This window comes from Onychomys torridus, chromosome 10, assembly GCF_903995425.1.
Source record: "Onychomys torridus chromosome 10, mOncTor1.1, whole genome shotgun sequence".
In the NCBI taxonomy this organism is placed as follows: domain Eukaryota; kingdom Metazoa; phylum Chordata; class Mammalia; order Rodentia; family Cricetidae; genus Onychomys; species Onychomys torridus.
This window is the reverse complement of record NC_050452.1, coordinates 89,646,038-89,662,383: the sequence shown is the minus strand read 5'-3', so window position 1 is coordinate 89,662,383 and position 16,346 is coordinate 89,646,038. Positions and strand designations below refer to the sequence as shown.

At 37.9% G+C, this 16,346-nt stretch overlaps 1 protein-coding gene across 1 annotated transcript in view; it reads right to left on the bottom strand.

Annotated features, from left to right (window-relative positions):
• Positions 1 to 3,230: 3,230 nt before the first annotated feature.
• Tmprss11f (transmembrane serine protease 11F) overlaps positions 3,231 to 16,346 on the bottom strand; it is a 68,677-nt gene continuing 55,561 nt past the window's right edge. Inside the window, exons 7-10 of the mRNA XM_036200202.1 lie at positions 13,137 to 13,338; positions 9,535 to 9,794; positions 7,488 to 7,630; positions 3,231 to 3,448 (exon numbers count right to left, since the gene is read on the bottom strand). Coding sequence (XP_036056095.1) covers positions 3,290 to 3,448; positions 7,488 to 7,630; positions 9,535 to 9,794; positions 13,137 to 13,338 — 764 coding nt within the window. The 3' untranslated portion in view covers positions 3,231 to 3,289. The remainder of the gene's footprint in view (positions 3,449 to 7,487; positions 7,631 to 9,534; positions 9,795 to 13,136; positions 13,339 to 16,346) is intronic.

Sequence of the window (16,346 nt, the reverse complement as noted above, 5' to 3'; positions counted from 1 at the left end):
GGATGGACTCTGTTTTTCCACGGAGCATGGCTCATTCCATAAACCTCTAGGCATCTAGTTAGTCTTTGTACCAGCATTCAAAACACAGGTTTGTTTTAAAGAATCTCTTTTTTTAAACTTTTTTTAAAAATTATATTTGTGTTTTAATTTTACACATCAGCCAGGGACAAATAACCAAATGAATGGAAGCATATGAATTTATGAACCAAAGGCTGTGGAGCTCCCAGCTGGATCAGGCCCTCTGGATAAGTGAAACAATTGAATAGCTTGAACTGTTTGGGAGGCACCCAGGCAGTGGGACCAGGACCTGTCCTTAGTGCATGAGCTGGCTGTTTGGAACCTTGGGCTTACACAGGGACACTTAAAGAATCTCTTATGCTTCCCTCAGCTCCAACAGTTATGAATGTATCAATTTCAATGATTTCTTAAAAGTTTATCTTCATTTCTATGACTGCAGGAAGGATTGTGTATACATATTCTTGCTATCAAATAATTCAACCAAAGTTTATTCAGTTGAAAGAGAAAATGCATTTTTATTGCTTTTATTGTTAGTGTATCATGAACACATCAGAGCCATGACTGACTATTAGCAAAGTTTTTGGCTCAGTCTTTTGCAATCATAATAATTAACCCTTTAGTTAGAACCTCAAGTTTCATTAGGATTATGCTGTGTTGGGGTTATTACATTTTCTATAAGTCTAATTGAATTGCTCTGTCTTTTAAACCTACCAGAATTTGTTTTTTTTCAATAAAAAGAATACTAAAATTGTTATAGTGTCAATACACAGGAGACAAGACCATTCTCTTGTGTGTTGTTAATAATTTTTTATGTTTGCCAAATGAACAAAGCAATAAAAACCCAATACTGCAAAGAGCAAATACATCTGTATAATCTTAACACCTTTTTCTGTACCATCTATATTGATATCTTTTAACAATAATATACTTTGCATTTTTGAGATTTTAAATGTTCTCCAACTTTTCAACTTTGTTTTATTTATTAAGAATGCCTCACAGTAATGCCATGAGGTAGACAGCTTAGTAACCCATGTGCCAGATGGAAAACACAAAGTATAAGATCATTTGACTTCTATGACATTCAAACAACAAGTCAAATACCAAACTTGAAATAAGACATACAAACATTGTTATAAAAAATACACTTTCTATTTTTTTTTTAGAATTTAAACAACTTTTTATGTTTATTCCTCTTATTTGTGTTATCATTGAATTCAATCTAACATGGAAATTTTTAAATCAGTATACATAGTTTCACAGATACTTAAACACAAATGTAGTCACAGTCTTATGAAATATAAATAAAACAACACACAATGAATCTATTGTCATAGAATTTACAAAGGAAAGAATGAGAGTTTTTTTGGTAAACAGATTTGCTTTCACATATCTACCAAAAGGGAGTTTATCTTAAATTAAAGGAAAAATCCAATATCAATCAAGCCCATCTTTAAGCTTTGACTCTGCATTTTCTGATGCTGTCACTAACTATCAGCTCATAAAGCATGACCTTCCTGTACTTGTAACTCATTGAGATGCAAGTTAGAGCAACTCAGAGACTTTGAAAGTAGTATTTGTCTTGGCTTCATATGTACACATAAACACAGTTACATGTAAACTAAACCAAAAACAAAAGTTTTAGCCATTAAAGAATGGCTTTGCCACAGTTTTTGTCTGCTAAGTCAGAGTAACACATGCAGGTCTCACATTTGAGAGATGGAGGTGAAGACAGATGCATGGCTGTAGTTCTAAGTGTGGTGATCTTCATCCTATGACTACTTGTCTACAGCAGACAGTTCAAAATAAATCTGAGAAACAACATAAAAGTGATTTTGAAAGTCTGATACTTCATGTTTTTTAATGATGTAATTTAATGCATTTTGAAGATGTAGGGGCATTTAAAAATATAAATAAGTGCATTTTTAAAAGTCCAAAAAACATTAATATTGATAGTAGCTTGTTCATTCTGAGAACTTACTGTGTGCAGTTGCTATTGCAAATACTTTACTTGAATTAATACATGTAATCCTCAAAAAAATGAGGTAGTATTTTATTCACACTATACAGATGAAAGAGCTAACTAACCATGAGATATTGGGCTATTTGCATAAAAGCAAATAATTTGCATATGGCAGAGAGATAAAATTCGTGATTCATTGGCTTAGCTCAGACAATCTGTGCTCACTAGCTCTATGCCTACCACTATGAGGCTTTGGACTATAGTTAAGATCCTTTGGTGGGGAATTCATTTACTTTTATTTTATTTTATTTAGTGCTCAATATATAGTAAGCACTCTCCTAAATGTTTTGCATAAGGCATTCCCCACCTGACATTTTGATAGACATATGACTTGGCAATGAGTAATGATTTACAAAAGCATTGGTGACCATATGCTCATGTTGATACTTCCAAATAAGTATTTAGATAACACACACTATCAAAAGCTTAGTGTAGCTTGCTGCTAAACATTTTTAAGCCAATTCTGCTTTCATTTGCTTCCTTTTGTCCTTCTAATACTAGTAGAAAAACCCTTACAATGGTTTTATTTTCTCTTTGCTGGGCTGATTACAGTTGATATGTGGATGGCAAGATACTGCTAAAGAGTAAGTCAGAAATGATTCTTAACAATGCAAAATGCTTCCTGAAGCTAGCGCTTGAGGGCATTTTATGGTGCTATGGCAAGTTCATGTGCATTTAAATAATGACAGTTCCTGTGCTTGAGAATAATGCTCTGCTCTGTCAGATGCAAACCCAGGTTAGAGTTCAAGTTTTACTGCAGGTTCCACGTGCCTTCATTCTAGCAACTGAATGTCCAGTCATGAGTTCTAGAATGCTGGTGTCTTGAATCCCTAGGGAAGATGCTAACTGATGTTTGCAAGATGAGCTCTGTGTATCACATGAGGTAAGGTTGTAGCAGCCTGGCAGCTCTTATGTCCTGAGGGAAGACATTTGGAAGTGTTTGTCACACTGAGTAGTCACCCTTATGAGTGAGGCATTGGTGCTACCTGTCATTAGCCATGTCTTCTTCCTTCTTGGTAGAGAGTTTATGTACACAAAAGCCACCTCATGATATTAAGTTGGCTTAGGTCTGACAAGTTCCTTGATATCTGGCAGAAGCACCAATTTAACCCCCACGACTCTAAGTAATAATGTATAATCTGAAGGCATCCTGTTCTGTATGTCGTAACTATAACTCACGACTCTATGTGATAATATACAATCTGCAGGCATCCTGCTCTGTGTGCCATCGCTATATCTCATGAGTCCGCTTTAGATGCCGGTCTTGGAAGTTATCCAGTCTCGATACTTAGTCACTCTTGTGTAGACTCCAGGCTTGTTTGGAAGAGCACATGATTGTCCCCAACTTACTATGCCAACAATATACCAGATGTCCCGATTGTCATAAACCAGAGGTCCACCAGAATCACCCTGGAATATAAATAAATGCTCAAACATTTATGATCATAACATTCAACTTTTTCCCCCAGACTTTGTCACCCCCACAAAAAAAAAAAGAAAAAGAAGAAGAAAAAAGAAATTGTTATATGGACTACAAAGACAGACTGTGAATAGATTTTGTGCGCTTCAACTGAGTTACATTTTTTTTAACTGTAAAGTACATTTTCATTTTTAGTAGAAAGACCAATAATCATTCATATGTAATGGTTACATTATTTCTGGCTGATCATCCTGGTATTTTTTATTTGTTTGGGTAGACATGTTCTACATATACGCTGTGGTTAGACAACAGTTTATGCACATAAAATGTTAAATATGAGACTATTATTTATAGTAGTAAAGCAAAAGTTCCAAAGCTTACTTCTGAATACTACTGGCTTGACTGTGCTTTATTGCCCAGCTCTTGGTCTCCATTTCTTTTATTCATCTACTTCTAATTTATATTTTCTTAGTGAGTTATAAATGTTCCTTTTTCTCTTTTATGTAGTGAGAAAGAGTAATTAGACAGATACTCTTTTTTTAAATAAATAATTTTTTCTTTATTATTATGTGTTTTAAATTTTATACATCAGCCATGGGTTCCCCTGTCCTCCCCCCTCCCGCCCTCACCCCCACCTTCCCCCTAGCCCCTCCCCTCCATTCCCATGATCCTCTTATTGAAGGTAAAAATATGTTTTCAGATGTTGAAATGCCTCAGTTTCAGGCCTATTTCCGTAAATTGTAGGCTATGTGATCTTGAGTAAAATATTTTAACTTTCTTTGTCTCTTTTACTTCATTCTTCCATTCACTTATCTTACAAAAAGATTTATTTGTATGTATGAGGTGTGGGATGGTGTGGTGTGGTAGGTGTGTGTGTGTATGTGTGTGTGTGTGTATGTGTGTGTGTATGTGTATGTGTGTGTATATGTATGTGTGTGTATGTGTGTGTGTGTGTGTGTGTGTGTGTGTGTGTGTGTGTGTGTGTGTGTGCGTGCGCACACGTGCGCTTGCACGCGGGCATGCAGGTGCCTGTAGAGCTCAGAAGAGGGCATTGGATCCCCTGAAGTTGGAACTACTGCTACTGGAGGTTGTGGGCAGCCTGTGATGGGCACTGGGATTTGAACTCAGGTCTTCCAGAACAGCCTAGGCAATCTTAACCACTAAGCCATGTTTCTAATCTCCTCCATATGCTCTTACCAACCATTCTTTTAGTTCCTATTACATGCCTCATGAATTTTGATAGTTATTGGAGATATAATAATGACCCCCCCAAAAATGAATGTTTCCTTTGCTCATAGAGCTTGAAGTATACATTAAATAGGCTAATATTTAAATAAATCTCAAAGACAAATAATAACTATGGTTATTGACAGAGAAACTAAAATATGAACATTTGATTGTTCAGGGCATACCCTCCCAGTGCATCCCTTGGAAATGCAATGGTGCTGGATGAGAAGGTGGAGGGTTGTGCGTTGGAAAGCGGTAATGGATTGCATTCTAGATAGAAGGAGCATTTTCACGAATGCTCTGTGGTGTGGAGGAATCTGCCATAAACACGGGCAGAAAAGATGGATTTAGGGAGTGAAAAAATGGTAGGAGGATGGGTTCAGAGGCTTGAGGGGACTGGCGGATGGGGGCAGGAATTACGGACTTCGTTCAGAAAGCTTTGTTTTGTATTTTTAAGAACAAGAAAACCAGCGGCTGAAATATTTTAATGAGGCATTTGACATAGCTAGAGTAGCGTGTTATAAATATTGCTGACATTTATCTGGCAAATGCACTAAAGAAGTACAAGAGTAACAGTGAGGTGACTAGTGAGAAGCTGGAAGCTTGCGGTGAGGGAAAAGAAGAGAGCGGGAAGAAGAGTACAGAACTGATGAAACAGAAATTACAACAAAGGTAAAAATCCAACTGATTCAATCAGCAACTTGGTATGGGGGAAGAAGAGGAAATGGTTTGGAAATCATTAAAGACTTGAGAGAAGACATTGCTTTAAGGAAGGAGGTAGTAAGCATTGTTAAATGCTGTTAATAGGCTTTAAAAACAAGAACAACTGCAAAAACGCCTGTTAGAATTTGACATTGACGTCACTGGTGAGTCATTAGGGAAGACTATGGAAAAAGTAAAAGTAATATTGATGGATGAAAGCATTAGAAGGAAGTGAGCAATAGAGACAATAGGCATAGACATTCTTTCCAAATATTATATTAACAAAGCCACAAAACAGGGTTCTAGCTGGAGGCACCTAGCTAGAGATTTCCCTGAAAGACATTTAAACAGCAATAATAAAACAAACCCAGTTAGTTGCAAGGTAAATGTAAGTAGGAGACTCAGTCAGAGCTATTGTGAACTTTCCCTGAAAGGCCAGTGAAAGCAGGAACTGGAGTGGAGAATGGGGGTTGGGCCATAGAGAAGAGGTGACCTACAGAGCTCTCCCTTGAACAAAAGTGGCTTGAAAAAACAAGCCAATAAATGGAAAAATCTGTACAAATTCACAAATATGGGAAAAATATACTTCTAGACAACCAGTGAGTCACAAGAGAAATACAAAAGGAAATTAAGAAAATACTCTTAGACAAAAACTGAAACAGTATCCCCCCAAAATTATGAGATGCAGGAAAAAACAGATACACAGGGGAACTTACAGTGTGGAATGCCTAGATCAGAAAAGACTAAAGATCTCAATTAAACATAACATTGCTCCTTGACAAGGGGGTAAATGAACAAACTAAGGTCACAGTTGGAAAACAGAAGGGAATGAAGTACAGAGCAAAAATAAATAAAATATACACTAGAAAAATAAGAAAAGGGCATATCCGAATTGTTCTTTTTACCGCTCTATTCACAATAGCTAGAACATGGAAGCAGACTCAATGCCTTTCTACTGATTATTGGGTAATAAAAATGTAGCACAACAGAATTCTATTCAGCAATAAAGAGGTACAAAATCATGAAATTTGCTGGTGGATGGATGGAACTGTACAATATACCAGTGAAGTAACCCAGACTCCAAAAGAAAAACACCACGTTCTCTTTGCAGATCTTAATGATGAATCTTTAGATCTGAGTATATAACCCAGAGTAACTACAGAAACCAGGGAAGTAGAAAGAGACCATGGTGTGGGGGGGAGCAGTCTAGCTTTGAAGAAGATGATAGGGCATAGGTGTTATCAAAGAGGAAATGGGGAAATGAGGAGGAGGATCTTAATTGAAGAAGAGGGAAAGAGGATAATACAGTGGGAGAGACAGGAAGGCAGAATAAATAACACCAAAGATGTTTGAAAAGCAACAGGAAATACATCATTTTATAATATATTATTTTATAATTTTATATTTTATACACATGCATGCATGCCGACACATAATAGGGTTCATCACATAGTGTAAAAATGTTCCCCCAAGAATCATACACTATCTAACAAAAACTTCAGTTTCTGCCAAGGGAAACCTGCCTTACAGTTGTTGGTCAAGTGGTTCCAAGAAAACGAGTTATTCAGAGGAGTGGTTTTCTGTCTTTGGGGCTTCATTTAAAGAAAATTAACAATGGAAGTCAAGCATGGTGGTGCACTCTTATAACCTCAGAACTTGGGTTGTAGAGAAAAGAGGGTTAAGAGTTCATGGTCATCCTCAGCTACATAGCAAGTTTGAGGCTATCCTGTACTACTATATGAAACTCTGTCTCAATCTCCAGCTCCAATCTCTCACCTCAAAGAAGGAAGGAAAAGTATAATGAAGCATAAAGTAATTGTGTGGGCCAAAAGAGGGGACAGCTGACTTTATTTTCCCAAAGTGTAGAATAGGGAAAATTATATAGTTCTGCAATGTCTTGCTACATTGAAAATCAATAATAATATAAGAAATTAATAAGTATAAACCATAATATAACAATAAAATGCTGTTCTAAAGGGGCTGTACTTTGGGTTTGTGCACATTAAACAATCAATACAGTTGTTCTACTAGAATATGCTAAGCTCAGAAAGAGCCAGTAGAAACTTCCTTTGGAAGAATTGACTTCAACTTTCAACTTACCTTACATGCATCTACTTTTCCTTCCATGAATCCAGCGCACAGCATCCCTGGTGTTATCAGGCCGTCATACACTTCCTTTCTGTTACACACATCAGTGCCTATGGTTTCCACCCTGGCTTGCCGGAGTTTATTTTGTGTAGGTCCTATTACATACACACAGATAAATAAGCAAAGAAAGAATGTGCTTTTTAAATATGACTGTATCTCTACTATAGACTAGAGGTAAACTGTGTAAACCCAGGAGCCAAAGCACAAGTGTTTTATGAATATTAGTTTTTGTTGAATTGTATTTACTCTAGCCTAAGTGCCTGTATGAAAGAAATCAAACATACAAGCCTCAGAACTGTATCATATTACTGGTTGTCCCAAAGCATCCTTTAAAACTACATGCAGATATTATATGTATACAAGAGTTTTCATGAGGATACACTGTGCACTCTTCACTGGATGCTCAGAGAGATCAACCACACTGATCTAGTCCAAGTTCCATGATAAATAAATTTGCTGGTTTTTTGCAGCTAATATTAATATTAAAGTAAGAACCAAGACACAACACAGAGAAGCGTTCTTCCTGGAGTCACTGGTAGTGTGTTATTTATGGTGTTTTGTAACATGGAAAGTGAAATGGGTGAACAACTTGTGCCAGCTGTGTAACAGCAGAGTGGTGATAAGGGCTAGGAATGGAGGATGCTGCATGGTTGAATATAGATGGGAAGTAGCATGGGGTTTGGGTGACCAATAGGTGAATTAACATTAGTTAGTAGTGAAAATGAAATTCATAAGAAACTCTTAGAAAGCCAAGTTGGATATATATGGGATATATGAGAAAAATTTTCATGACAAAATTATACTTTCATGTTTTAGCATGTGTCCTGTCTCTGCTTCCTTCAGTGTACTCTTTTTGGGGGCATGGGGTTCAAGACAGGGGTTTTCTCTGTGTAGCCCTGGCTGTTCTGGAACTTGATCTGTAGATGAGGCTGCCCTCAAACTCAGAGATCTGCCCGCTGCTACCTCCCAGGGCTAGGACTAAAGGCGTGCGCCACCATACATGGCATCATCAGTAGATACTTCATTGAACATTAAATGTGTCACTTTTAAGTATTTGATTCATCTCCCTGTGTGTGGCAAATTAGTACTTAGAATTCTTAAGGTTTGATTTTCAATTTATGAAATTCTTAGGCTTGATATCTTCAAAAATTTCTAAAGAGAGGATAAAGGGAAAATAAAGAAAAGACATCATCAAGAATGAGATTTAAAATATATTCTGATCAAAAGGATTTGTACTAAGGAAGTATACAATTTGTTAGAGTCACTCCTGTATTTGTCCTTTGTTATATTATCTAATATACTCTTTTCTTCTTTATTAGTCTCTGTCCTTTCTTACCACTCTTTCAATTGTGAACTCTGAGACAAGGTTATTTCATTTACTTTTCAACATTCAGCACCCCATTCCACCAAGGACCACGCATATAAAAGCTTTGCCATCATCATCATCATCGTCATCATCATCATCATCATCATCATCAATATCATCATCATCAATATCATCATCATCATCATCATCATCATCAATATCATCATCATCAATATCATCATCATCATCATCATCATCAATATCATCATCATCAATATCATCATCATCAATATCATTATCATCATCATCAATATCATCATCATCATCATCATCATCATCATCATTTGTGTGTATGTGTGTGTGTTGTAGCATTTACGTATGTGTCTGTATGTGTGCACATACGAATATGTGCACAAGCATGTATGTATGTACATGCATATGGAGGATAAGGGCTGCTGGTCACTGCTTTCTTCAATCACTGTCAGGTAATTTTCTGAGACTGTTTGAGTTTGAGGTTTTCTCACTGAACACTGAATTCACTGATCACAGATTTGAGCCACACAGTTGGCTTACATGTGGGTGCTGTGGACCCTAAGTCATAACCTTTTGCTTGTGCAAAGAGATATGTTTTCCCCTGCGCCAATATTTTTATGAAAATATTTTTGTATCAAAAAATAGGGGGGAACTACTCACCATCATCTACAATAGACCCAAATCCTGTGACAAACACACTTGTTTTCGGCGGCAGTTTCATAGATGAATCTGGGAGGCAGACTCTCTGAACCACATTTGAAAACTCTACACGGGTGGTGAGCTGGGCCAGAGCAATGTCGTTTTCATTGCTTTCTCTGTGGTAATTTTCATGGATGATAATCTTGCCAACACTTCGTGTCACTGCAGGTGGTGTTATGGTTGTACCAAAAGTAGCAATCCATTTACTTGGGTCTCTGTTTCTACAGGAAATTAGAGGGTAATATTTGGGATGGTTCTCATTACCTTCTTTAAAAAAAAAATCAAAATCATACTTCTGCCCGACTTTTAGAATTAAGCTCTTAAAGAATTCCTATGGTGGAAGAATTGACAGTTGGTGCCACTGTGAGAAAGGGGTATCCTATGGTTAAACCAAATAATTGTACATAATTTATCAGTCAATTAGCATGATCAATTTTCAAAATTCAAAGTTGTGCCTTGTTAGAGTTCATTGGGTTCTCACTCTTTTATTTCAATGATTTATGCAGAAACTAATTTGCTCTCTTTTAGATTAATGAACGTACTAGTAAGCAAGTTCCCTCTGTATCAAAACACCTATCTGGATTTGACAACTTACTTGTTGGTTCTTGTTTACTGTGATCTTTGAGGCTGAGCAGAATGTGTCCACTGTGCCCTTCCTTGTGTGCTCAGAATTGATTCTCCACCCAGGCCCACACCCCTTCCTGACAGTCAGGGCTAAGCTGCTCTTACTGGAAGCCAGGCTTACACAGCCCTTGGCTGTAGTCTATTCAGTCCCACTCTTACCAGCTCTTCTTTCATATAGATCATTTTTTTCTTTTCCAGGGTTATGTCACAAACTCCATTCAGCCCAATCAGCTCTTATCTGCCATATTTCTTCCCCAAAGTCCATTTCAGTTCTCGAATTATTCACATCACAGATGATTAGACATATACAGAAACCAGAAATCATCCGAGGAAAGGGAAATTGCGTAGAAGGAAATCACCGAAGAGAATTCAGAAAAGAAATTTCCTCGTTTTTAAGGGATTATTATGTTGGTGAATCATCGACTTTTTTTTCTTTCTGAAATGATTTTTTTATGTTTGCCTGTGTGAGGCTATGTGTACATGAATACAGGTGTCAGTAGGGGCAAGAGGCATCTGATCTGCTGAAGCTTGGGGTCACAGGCAATTGTTTCACACTTATTATGTCTGCTGGGAATGGAACTTGGGTCCTCTTTGAGAGTAGAATATTTTCTTAACCACAGAGCCATCTCTCCAGCCCATGAACATTACATTCTATATTGCCTTCTCTGAAGTTAAAGCTCTTCTTTCCTTCCTTCCTTCCTTCCTTCCTTCCTTCCTTCCTTCCTTCCTTCCTTCATTTTTTATTTTTTAAGAAAAAAGTATTTATTTTGTATTTTGAGATTATCATATAAGTACAACATTCCCCTTTCCTGGAATCATCAACTTTTAAGAGTAGACATTTTCAAAGTGGACTAGAATTTCCAGGGATGAGCAGACAGAGCCAGGAGCAGAAAGAGAGTCTTCTTTCATCTATTTGTTTATTTATTTATTAATTTGTTCGATGTAGACACACTAGGACAGGGACCTTCATTTGATACCTAGAATTCTAGGGGAGATAATGAGTAACATGACTCCAGGAGTTAAGGAGATCACAGTTTTGGACAACAAAATAGAAGGACCACCCTTTTGTGCATCATCAAAGACTCACAACAAGCCTAAACACCCTGCTTTGTGAATAAGGACACTAAGAGATACTCAGGCCTTGTTACATCTTGTCTTCCTACATCTTGTCAAAAACTTTTTCTGACTCACATTGTTTCTTTAAGACTGGAGTAAACATTCGTGGACATGAAGCACTGGGATTGTACTTAAACACCATTTTAAAAAAATGTTATTTTATAGAAAATTCATTTATTAACTTATGAAGGGGATAACTTCTACATTATCTTCAAAATATTCCTTTATTCATTTTCTCAATAGTATTTCAAGTATACATTATAGGATGGCACTCTGAAAATATAATCCCTTTTTTTCACGATCATCACCTTATCCAGCTCTTTGAATTTCTCTTATCAGTATCAAATATGCTCTATTTGCCACATTAAAAAGTCTTTCTTCAACTTCATAATTGCCATTAACTTCCAAATTTCTTTGTCATCTCTCATTTATACACTCCTTAAAAAGAGTTTTTAAATTTACTGTACTTGTTCCTTCAATTACTTTTTTATCACACTATGAAAAATTAGCTTATTAAGGTAAATAGTAATCTTTACTTTATCCACTTTAACATCCAGTTCCTATGTAGGTGTGTTCATCTCCAGAAATTGCACTAGACTCACTGAAGGGAGTGTTTATATTCATTGTTATTATTAATCTGGCATTCTGATTGTTTTTTTAGAAGACAATTGTAAAGTGAATTAACACTTTTACAAAAAAATGAGTTTTGAGAGACTGTAAGGACTTGAATGTTTCAGAAAGTCTTTTTTTTTTAATTATTTAGTTTTTCATAACAGGGTTTCTCTGTGTAGTTTTGATGCCTATTCTGGATCTTGTTCTGTAGACCAGGCTGGCCTCGAATTCACAGAGATCTGCGTGGCTCTGCTTCCTGAGTGCTGAGATTAAAAGCATGTGCCACCACCCAGCTTCAGAAAGTCTTAACAAGCACATGGGACTTGTGTTCATCATGAAGACACAGTATTAGTTGCTTTGGGATTCATAGATAGGCAATAGTGAGTCTCTTCTTCATTGAGGGAGGAACAGATAACTTTAAATTCATTAGGTCATTTTCATGATACCTTGTCTATGCAGAGACTGGTGAAGTGTCCTGGAATTTTCTGTTCCTGCCCTTAAAAGAATGATTAAAAAAAAAAAAAAAAAAAAAAAAAAAAAGCTTCCTAGGAGCACCAGGGAAAAGCTGCTTTGGGAGAACGCACGGACAGTGGCACTGTGCAAGCAAAGAACCTTTATTCAGAAACCCTCCCGTCTTTTAAGATTCCTCTCTATGCTGGCGGTAACTCCCAAGGGAGAAAAGACCATGCAGTTCAACCTCCAGGTGCTCTTGAGAGTCAAGGTATGTCTGGGGTTTGAGAGCAACAACCTCGAAAGCTCAGCTGAGAGCCAGACTCTGCTACACATGACCAAAATTCCATGCTATGTGGGCAGAGTGACACCTCTATACACCTTCGGAGTCATGCCCTCCCTTGGGGTATCCTCGATAATGCAGTGAGAAGGGAGTGCTTCAGAACAGATTTCAAAGCCTTTTGTAATCAAATAACACTGGATACTGACCATGGGAAGTCAATTAGTTACTGGGGAGCAGAACAGAGGTGGTTAACTTTTCTCCTTGAGTATGTTGAAGACAGGTGTAGTAGTTTTTTCATGACAAATAGCCTGAAATACTATGGGAAAGATAGCACCAGAATCACAATGATACAAACCAAGTAGGGATGCAGAGCACAGAGAAGGTGCAGACCAGAGGACGAGTGAGGTTGACCTGTTCCCTTGCACTCAGTCATTGACAAAAGAGGACTAGGAAACAAACAAAAGCCCAGTCAACTTACTTCCAGAAACAATGGGCTGCTGTGAGCAGCCATGTGTTGCTGATGAGCGTGGCTCCACACTGATGGCCAGCCCCTATGAGCTGTAGGCTGGCCTGCCATGGCCATTCCCCTTCCATAGCTGTTTCCCTTCCTTGGACAATTCGTTCAGTAGTAGAGGATGCTGGCAATGGCATGTTTGAAGATGACATCCTTATCCCACATCCTGGAAAAGAAACACAGAGTAGTTTGTTCTCATGACAACAGAGAAAAGTATCATGACTTCATGACTTATATTTAGGAAAGTCACAAAGAAAATCCTTTGCCTCAATAACTCTTTAACCAATTCATAGCAGTCAGTCACTGGCATACATATATATAATTTATTACCCTGAGGTTCAGAAGAAATATTTACCAATATGCTTAGGCATTTAGTTCAAAAATCAACTTCTGTCTATATATAAAACATACTGACATACATATTTGTAATCCCAGCATTTATGATGCCTATACAGGAATTTTCTCAACATTTAGTCAGCCAGGGCTACACAACACAGTAAGTTTCCCACAAACAAATAATATAGATTGATAGATAATATGAGCCAAAAATAATAAATGAGCTTAGAAATAGAGGCAAAAATAGAAATAGTTTTATTGGGTGCAGAATATATTTGAAAGTTGGAAAATACAATCAGCTATACTGATCAAGTGTTCCGTTAAGGGAACATCAAGTGTGTGTGTGAGGTAACTTAGTATCCTTTGAGGGAAAGGGATGGAGTTGGGGCATGTTCACAGATCAGAAACTAATTCAAACCCTGGTGGTCCTAAATTTTACAAGTCTCATGGAATGTCTAAGTCAAGAAATATACAATAAACTGACCACTCTGGTGTACCTAATACCTGTTAAGATATAATTAGGCGGTCTGCCCCAGAACTCCCATCTGGACCAGAGGTGAGTGCCTGGGTTATAGTCAGAGAGGCACCTGTGCCTGGGTCCCACCACTGGGACACAGGCCACTCTGGGAGGACCTGACCAACTTGGCCCCAGTTTCCTGCCAATCGGCGGACACTGCAGGAAGGCTCCCCTTTTCCAAGACTGCAAGCAGACACTGCAGTCTCCACACCCTGCCCCCACACCCATTTGCCCAAGACCCCAGGCACTTCCTGAGACTCAGAGACTAGCCCCCAGCTTCTGTCTGCCCTGGAACTCCCATCTGGACCAGAGAGACCCCAGCCACTTCCTGAGAATCAGAGAACAGACCCAAGCTTCCATTCTGTCCTGGAACTCCCATCTGGACCAGAGACCAGAGGAACTCCCATCTGCACAAGAGGAGCTCCCATCTGGACAAAATAAGGAGACCCCAGAGACTTCCCGATACTCAGAGTCCAGCCCCCCAGCTCCTATCCGGCCAGCACTCTCATCTGGACCAGTGCTCCCATCTGGCACAGAACTTCCATCTGGACCAGAGAGAGGCTCCCTAAATCTGTCAACTTTCTCTGGACCAAGTACACTGATAAGACCAAGAACAAACACAAGAGGAGATGGGCAGACATCAAGGCAGAAGTACATACAACAAAATAAAGAGCAATACAGCATCACCAGAACCTAGCCCTTCTCCAACAGCTAGACCTGAACATCATGGAATGGAATAAGAAAAAGAAAACAACCTTATAAGTAACATCATGAAGAGGCTAGAGTCTTATATAGAAGAAATCAAAACTAAAGTAGAGGAACAGACAAACAAAAAATGGGAAGAACGCTATAAAAAAAAACTAGAGGAAAGGACAATTAAAGCAGAAGAAAACAATAAATCCTTGAATGAAAATAATGAAAAATCAAGGGAGACAATCCAAGACCTGAAGAGGGAAATAGAAAAAAATGAAGAAGACACTAGCAGAAGGAATGCTGGAAATAGAAAATCTGAGTAAACAAACAGGAACTTCAGAGGCAAGTATAACCAACAGAATGCAAGAGATGGAAGAGAGGATCTCTGGTGTTGAAGATACGGTAGAAGAAATAGATTCATCAGTCAAAGAAAACACTAAAACCAACAAAGTCATGACCCAAAATGTCCAAGAAATTTGGGACACCATGAAAAGACCAAACCTATGAATAATAGGGATAGAGGAAGGAGAAGAATACCAACTCAAAGGCACAGAAAATATATTTAACAAGATCATAGAAGAAAGCTTTCCCAACTTAAAGAAGGAAATGTCTATGAATATACAAGAAGCCTATAGAACACCAAACAAACTAGACCCCCCCAAAAAGTCCCCTCAGCACATAATAATTAAACAACTAAACATACAGAATAAAGAAAGAATATTAAGGGCAGCAAAGGAAAAAGGCCAAGTGACTTGTAAAGGCAAACCCATCAGAATAACACCTGATTTCTCAATGGAGACTTTGAAAGCCAGAAGGACCTGGACAGATATAATGCAGATACTAAGAGACCATGGATGCCAGCCTAGACTAATATACCCAGCAAAACTTTCAATCATCATAGATGGAGTTAACAAGGACTTCCAAGACAAAACCAGATTTAAACAATACTTATCAACAAACCCAGCCCTATAGAAAGCACTAGAAGGAAAATTCCAACCTAAGGAAAACAGATACACCAAGAAAACACAGGCAATAGATAACACCACAGCAGTAAACCCCAAAGAAGAGAAGTACACACACACTACCCCAAAAAATAAAAATAACAACAGGAATGAACAGTCACTGGTCATTAATATCCCTTAATATCAATGGACTTAATTCACCTATAAAAAGACACAGACTAACAGAATGGATATGAAAACAGGACCCATCTTTCATCTGCATACAAGAAACAGACCTCAAATTCAAAGACAGACAACTCCTAAGAATAAAAGGCTGGGAAAAGATTTTTCAATCAAATGGTCTTAAGAAGCAAGCTGGTGTAGCCATCCTAATATCCAGCAAAATAGACTTCAAACTAAAATCAATCAAAAGAGATGATGAAGGACATTACATACTCATTGCAGGAAAGATCCACCAAGATGAAGTTTCAATTCTGAACATTTATGCCCCAAACACAAGGGCGCCCACATATGTAAAAGAAACATTACTAAAGCTTAAATCACATATAAAACCCCACACATTAATAGTGGGAGACGTCAATACCCCACTTTCTCCTCTGGACAGATCAGCCAAATTGAAACTTAATGGAGACATAATGGACTTAACTGATGTTATGGCTCAAATGG